This window comes from Antedon bifida, chromosome 8 (assembly GCF_963402885.1).
Source record: "Antedon bifida chromosome 8, ecAntBifi1.1, whole genome shotgun sequence".
Taxonomy (NCBI): Eukaryota; Metazoa; Echinodermata; class Crinoidea; order Comatulida; family Antedonidae; genus Antedon; species Antedon bifida.
Window position 1 is genome coordinate 18,017,973 of NC_136233.1, and position 7,609 is coordinate 18,025,581.

Consider the following 7,609-nt stretch of genomic DNA (forward strand, 5'->3'; position numbering starts at 1 on the left):
TGACATCTATTATTTTTTCAAACAACATGTATAAGAATCTTCAATACCCCACCATGCTTGGGGCTGAGCAAAGACAATTTGGAAAAATATAGCTGCATGGGTTCCCGCCCGAAAAAATGGCACTTTACATGATTTGAAATTATAAGAAACTATATAAGACTCACACCAGGACAATAGAGCTTGTCCCCGGAAAGTGCACCTATTCATTGAAATATGAAATTAAATATTAAGTCTCCAGTACTAGCCCACCGTTGGGACAGAGCTAATAATGAAAATGAAGCCCAGAATTGCACTTATACTTATTACTATATTACTTTATGTTTTGTTTGCTTTTGAATGTTTTGTTTTGGCGTTCCTTACACAAGCTTTTGCTTTTTCGGTGACGCCACCATTTTGGAAATAAATGTTGATTTTGATTGATTGATTGATTGATACATAATCACCTATGATAATTATGATAATGTTAAAATTTCAACTATCCAGATGCGACTTCAAAATGTTAGGTGGGGTTTTCTACTTTAAAACTCGACTTCGTATATGCCTAAGGCCTAGCCCGGCGGCGGAATTAGTCTAAACTTCGAAATTGGTCTAAAAATCGGCATCTTTGCAAATGTTCTATATTTTCTATTCTATATCACTGTGTGCTCCACCGGTGCCAAATTTGATCCACTGCACCAGTTACCGAGTACTATTTCTATTTCTGAAGTAAACAAAGGCATAAATGGCGCTCCGTAGAGATATGTGTCATGCTTGAGTGATTAAATTACTGAAGCATGAAACACACAAAATGGCCGTTTGTGTCGCAGTCATCGCAAAAGAGGTTCCAAAATCCACTCATTTATCTATATTAGTTATTTAATATTGTTATTATGAGTAGGTCTTTATAGCTAACATGAGGCCTGCTACTATAGGCCAAGGCCTGACTGAGCCTAGCTAGTAGGATCGGACGGTAGAGCCTAGGCTAGTCTACTTGTCTAACTTGTTGTGCAGGTAGCCTAGCTAGCTAGGACAGGTTGGAAGTTAAGCTTCACCCGGCCGGGGACCGGAAGATGAGACAGATAGATGTCAAATATATCTCTAGCCTAGCCTAATAGTTAGAGTAGGCTAGCTAGATTCTAGAAAAAAAAAACGAATTGTGTAGGCCTATACTTTTAATTATAAATATGAATTAATTTTTGTTAAAAAATGATTTCTTGATTTAGCCTAGGCCTAGTAATTATAGGCCTACTAGGCTAGTAATAGTCAAATACACATTCAAGCAAGTTTATATTATTATTAGCCTATTATTAATTATTATTATTATGGTCCGTCTGAGAGTGTAGACAAAGTCACAATTGAATGAGTGGAGCAAGTCACAATTATGTATGCCATCCGCAGCGGAACTTTACTTGTAAGCGAAAGACCTAGGCCTCTATACTATACCACAAAGTACTATATAAAATCTCATTGTTTTACTTCCAGAATTATCCACTCTATATTCGAACAATACCGACAGAAAATGAATTGAAATTTTATTATACTGTACACACATGCTTAGATGTAATTGAAGAGAAAATTCTTACCGTTGGTAAAACAGCCAATGAACTAAGAGAGCTGTATCTAGGACTTCTGTACCCAACAGAAGACTACAAAGTATATGGTTATGTCACAAACACCAAGGTCAAATTTGTGATCGTTGTAGAATCTTCAAATACGCAGTTACGCGATAATGAAATAAGAAGTGTAAGTTTCAATGTAACTTTATATAATTACCCAACAGGTATATAATTTATTCATTAACACACAATTACAGGCATGCTTTTATATATAGTGGATATCAGGTGTGCTATATAAATTTTATTTATTGCTAATGCTATACTGCAGAAATACAGTAGGGTTGCAGTAATTTCATTTCTTTTTATGTAACGCCACCAACTCAAGTATAGTTATGTCTTGACTTGTTTGCCAAAATGTGTTTTTTTTAACGAAAATTAAGCCAAGTCGCGGAAGCAACTTATCTTGGGTACAGATTGCCATTCAAGGAGTTGTTGCGTCGATTCTGTTTATTTAAATAACCGTTTATAAATACCAAGAATACGGTATTCTTTATGAGAAATACAAGAAATGTCTTGGTAAAAACTTTAATGCAAGAGTAGACTGCCTGCCTTCCTTTCCATTATATTTTTGGAAGTACATCCCTGAGTGTGACCAATATGGATGTTTGTTAATGTAGAAATTATTTTCTGATCATTTTAGAAATTCCGTAAACTCCATAATGCCTATGTTGACATGCTGTGCAATCCGTTCTATACCCCAGGGGAGAACATAACATCAAAGTAAGTACCTCTATTAAATTAACGATAATAGAATAATACTCTTGTACTGTATATAATTAAGGAGACACCAGACCCAACAGAGAATCCCCTTAATAGAGGTGACCCTTCTGAATAGGAATTTCCTTTAATAATAGGGGTGTCCCTTCTGAAAAGTGGTTATTGTAGAGCAAAAACAAATTTTTGCCTTCTTTGTTGCACAGAAAGTGCCCCCATAATAAAAGTAAAAAGTCCACTGTTATAGAAATAGTAATGTAACAATAATAGAGGTTGATTTATTTGACCAAACTATTGCTGCTGTTACTGAATTAACATGCACTGTTTTTTTAACCAGAACATTTGACACAGAAGTATCTGGTATGATGGTTCAAGATTGAAATTGACATTTATTGTCCACACCCAGATGTCTGTCAATGGAGAATATGAATGAAGGAGGAGTGTATTGTAAACTGAATCTGAAAAAATGGACTAGTACATGTATACTATCTACAGAATCTTGTATTTATTTATACTGTATTAACAAGGTTTCCTTCTCCACTGATTCTATCGTCAATACAAGGTCTATATAGGAGAGCGATGTCTATTTAAAGTGTTACATTATGTTACAGTAATTTGTAAATATTAATACCCAGATATATACTGCTTCAATAAAATTATGTATTACTAAATTATATACTATAGACATAGTTTGTTGTCTGAAGAAGCTTTTTATTTTCTGAGAAATAGATGTAAAGAAATTCCTTTTAGTGTATTCAAAATCCTTGTATAGTAATTATACACACAAGGTTTGTTATACACTCAGTCAGTCCAGTTTGAATCCATTTCAAAATGAAATGTACCACATCAAAAAAGGTTTCAGTATATTGTATTGCCTGAACAGGACATCATTAGGCCGCTAAAAGAAACTTATGTAGAATAGTCTGAACACTACAGATTTAGTGAAAATGGTTCCTCTGCATCACTGTACTATTCATCATTCTGCAGTGTTTGGTTACTTTTAGTATATTTCATGTATTCTTTCTTTCTTTCTTTCTTTGTGTGTAAAGCATACAAATATCATTCAGATGCAGATCCCAAAATTTTTAAACGGAGGAGCACAGACATAATATAAATTCAGTATTCGGTCAAAAGTAGTTCATATTAGCGGGTGATGGTGACGCGCTACTTCCTGGATCTGCACTTGTTATAAATATTATTTTACTATCGTATAAGTTTGTAGGACGACATCAAAATCTAAAGTCAGCTAAAAGTACATCATGGTGCTTGCTGTAGACCTATGCTAAGTGGACAGTCTTAAAATGAAACATAATTCACCATAATACAATTGGCAACTCTTTATTTTGTCTTCAGTCCTAATAACAATAAAAACTACAATAACAGATATTAAATTAAAATTAGCTTTTACTTTGGGAAAAAAGAAATACTTGAATTAACAATGTATAGGGTGACGTTACATTTATACAGAGGTTCTACAAATACATTACTGTACATCTAATTAATACTAGTATTAAAAATAAATTTTTATTCTAAAAAGTTTGTGAAACAAAAATTTTAAAAGATTACAGATGAAAAGCTGACTAAAGGAGCGTCATGCTGTTAATGAAATGGACCAGGCGATTGACTATTTCTATTTAAAAATTGCAATATACAATAAATGCTGAAGGACCGAATTACAGAAAATGGCTTCAAGATTTATTATCTAAAATAAACCATTCCTAATAACCGCAACGAGTGATCAATACTCTCCCCTGCTAATACAGTAATCTGGAATGCACTATTCTTCAGTCCAGGAATACATCCACATCACCAGTCACAATATGGTTGTCTTTATACTGCAACTGCTTCCTCAGAATCTTCCATGTCTTTCTGAATTCACTTTTTTTTTCATTATTTTTTCCCTTTTTTTTCTCTCTTTGTTATTTTTTCCCCCATACACTTTTTTCATTCTTTTTTTTTTCATTCTTTTTTTTCATTATTTTTTTATTCTTCACTTTTCCCTCTTTTTTTTTTTTAAACATGGTATTTTTTTTTTCACAGTATCCCATTCTGCTACTATCGAATTATAAATCCCTAACTGTTGACGAAAACCTGTGAAGAGAACAAAAAAACAGCAACAACAAACAAAAGGCCCTCCCGAATTCAACAATTTATAAAATTCATTTAATTGTGCTTTAAAAAAGAATTAAAATAATGTATATTCATAAAATTTGTTCACGGATGAGTAAATAACAAAGAGTGTTTAATAATATTAAGTAACATTTTGGCATTTTTTGGTAATACAACTGATATTCTGTGAACACACATATTTGACTTTCAATTTCAAAATTATTTATGGCAGGTTCCAGCCAAAAGTATATAAGTTCACTATTATGTAATATTTATTTTTTTCCCCCAATAGTTTCAGATGCGAGACTAAATTTTTATTTCCATTTCTTTATGATGATTGATTAGTATTTATTTCTTCTTTTACAACATTCTCATCTTTTTTTTTTCTTTTTCACTGTCAAAATTTCCTTAATATGGGGAATAACGGGAAAACCGCCTGCCTCTGTAAACAAATAAAAAGATTAAAACATCAATAATAATTAGTGGTATTTCCCACACCTAAACATAGTAGTGAGAAATGCATATCCGCAAACTGAAAAAGAAAACAAAAATAAAATAAAACCACTCAGAAATTTGGTGAAGTACTTAGCAAAATATGTCAGGAGAAACTAAATTCGGAGAAAGAGAGGGCACTACTTGAATTTTCAGCCCATGTTAAAACAATTATGCAGAAGGCGTGCTATTTAATAGTTTAGCTCATATGGAAGATATCGGGTAATAAGCTAAATTTTAATAACATTTTGTGTCGTCACAAATATATCAATCAAGCTGTGTTCTGCAAGATACCTATTAACACCCAACTTTATTGTGGAGGCTATCCTGTGAACAACCAAATACCATAAAACACCTATAAAATATTGATGTCTATTTAACAAACATGAGATTGTAATACCACTACCAGACACCATTGAACTGTCCTAAATATGTCTGGTTCTTCCCCAGAAATTCCCTCAAAAAAAGTATGGCTGTGAGGAGTTTCCAGTTTGGTCTACCATCATTATACAACATTTACATTTTTGTGCCATATCCCACCCTCTTCTTGAACAAAACCTACCTATAATATCATTTTTCCTGTTTTCATAATTAAAGAACCTTTGAGTCAATATGACTTTATTTGAACTGTTCTTGTTTGCATTTAGTCCCATGGACTAAAATGTGGTTTTCCTCTTAACACATTATTATTATCAATAAACTTTCCCATCACTATGAAATTTACTGTCCGTACAAAATTACATTAAGAAGGAATATTAAGTACATTGTGTATTTAAAAAAAATAAAAATATGGCTACACTTGAGTTTCAGAAGAGAAGGCCGACGCCTATATTATTACCAAGCAAACATAGACAGGTACTATCAACCTGGTTGAATATAAATCTAATACATTTAATCTAGTTTCAATTACAAATAAAAAAATTAAGATTATTTTTTGTTTTGATATGATTCAAGCCGTACCTATATCCTGCTCTTCTTCTTGGTGTATACCCAGAGAAAAATGGATTATAACCTCGATGACCACGCCCTCTACCACGCCCCCTTGGCGGCCTATCAGTTGATGATATTCCTGGTCGATTTGTTCGCTTTGGATTTACCTTAAATAAATATGAAAAAATTGGGTTTAAAAAAGATTTTTATTGACATAAATTACAATACTCCATATTTCTTAAACATTTGTGTATTTATTGAAATCATTCTACACCTACTTTGATTTGTCTTCCTTTAAATAAACTGTCATCCAATGCCACAGCTGTACTTACTGAGTCCTTATCCGCAAATTCAATGTAAGCAAACCTAAAAAACAGCTGGACCCATTAGAACATAACTAAACAAATTAAACATCAACAAGGGCCAAATGTACTTGGTATAAGTGTCTCAGAATTATGTGTCAGAAAGTCTTTTTACTTTATTTTGTATACTGTACGAAAATAACTGAAATATCATAATCTGTGGCACTATGAGAGAATCACAGATTACACTTTTAGAAACAAACCCTTTTGGATGACCAGTAAACTTGTTGCAGAGAATGGTGACCCTGTTGATGGAGCCACACCCATGAAAATGCGCCTCTAATTCTTCTGCTGTAGCCGAGTAATCCACCTAAAAAAAGTAAGTTCAAAGAAAAATATTAACTTAATTTATCTGTTTTCATAAATACAACAAGTTAGTTTTTGGTTATCTTCTTTACTTTTATAGCATTGCAATAGTCAGGTAGGTTGGATGACCTTGCCCAAAAACCTTACGTTTCCAATATATATTGAGCGATTGTCAACATCTACTTTATCTTCAGGTGACATAGGAAGAGCAACTGGACTAACAACAGGTGAGGTCATACTCATCTGTTTCTCAACCTCATTTTGCATCTCTTTGAGTTTTTCAGCTTCCTCTTCCATTTCCCGTACTCGTGCTTTGATTGCTTCAAGCTCCTAAACAAGGAAAACAATTAATTATGTTATAGGCCTATTGTTGTGTTGCAAATCAAAGTTATTGTTAGCAAATTTATAACATAAGAATTATGCCTAAAAACTAATGCCTTACTTTTTCTATGAACAAGACTAGAGGGTCGAGACTAGTTAGTAGGGCTCTTTACAAAACAGTATAGCCTAGCTAGTAGGCTAGGCCTATTGTGTTCAAATTTAATTTTCTGTAATTACTCTAATAGTAATATTATAGTATTTAATAGCTGCAAAAAAAAAATAATGCAAATACTGTTGTTGGTAAGTTAGGTTAGCTACTAAATGATAACGAAAAACTACACTTACTGCGTCTTCTTCATTCTCCATACCCAACCCATCTTCATGTTCGTGTGCGCCTTCACCACCGTCGCCGCTTGGAACCGGTGCGGATAAAGCAATTGGTGACTGTAAAGACAACACATCAGATGCTGTGTCTTCTTTTTCATCTGGTATTTCATCAATCCCATCTAGTAGGAACTTTTCATTCGTATCTTGCGTATCAACATCTGCCATTGTAATTACTTGCCTGTATGATTATACCACCTTTTTTTTTTTACAAACAGCTAGGCTAGCGTGAGTTGTGTGTGTCTTGGCTTCGGCGGCGGCGGCGACAAGAAAAAGAACAAAACAACGATGACCGGAAAACTTATTTTTATCAAATTTAACTAAATGAACTAAAAATAAAAAGGTTTCTTTTTTGTTAAATAAAATAAATTTTAAATTTAAAATATTATTTAAATG

The 7,609-nt window shown here is 33.1% G+C and overlaps 2 protein-coding genes across 2 annotated transcripts; one reads left to right on the forward strand and one right to left on the reverse strand.

Moving 5' to 3' along the window:
• The first annotated feature begins 734 nt into the window (after window positions 1–734).
• LOC144849984 (trafficking protein particle complex subunit 2-like protein) lies at window positions 735–2,998 on the forward strand. The gene is made up of 4 exons (XM_078707130.1): window positions 735–820; window positions 1,462–1,722; window positions 2,236–2,315; window positions 2,647–2,998. Exons 1-4 carry the CDS (start codon window positions 788–790, stop codon window positions 2,687–2,689), a joined length of 417 nt encoding a protein of 138 aa, XP_078563256.1. The 5' UTR covers window positions 735–787; the 3' UTR covers window positions 2,690–2,998.
• Window positions 2,999–3,631: 633 nt separating this feature from the next.
• On the reverse strand, window positions 3,632–7,497 carry LOC144849606 (polyadenylate-binding protein 2-B-like). Its single transcript, XM_078706571.1, has 6 exons — window positions 7,175–7,497; window positions 6,656–6,838; window positions 6,406–6,512; window positions 6,119–6,206; window positions 5,871–6,007; window positions 3,632–4,860 (listed from the first exon to the last, which is right to left on the reverse strand). Exons 1-6 carry the CDS (start codon window positions 7,379–7,381, stop codon window positions 4,827–4,829), a joined length of 756 nt encoding a protein of 251 aa, XP_078562697.1. The 5' UTR covers window positions 7,382–7,497; the 3' UTR covers window positions 3,632–4,826.
• Between the last annotated feature and the right edge of the window lie 112 nt (window positions 7,498–7,609).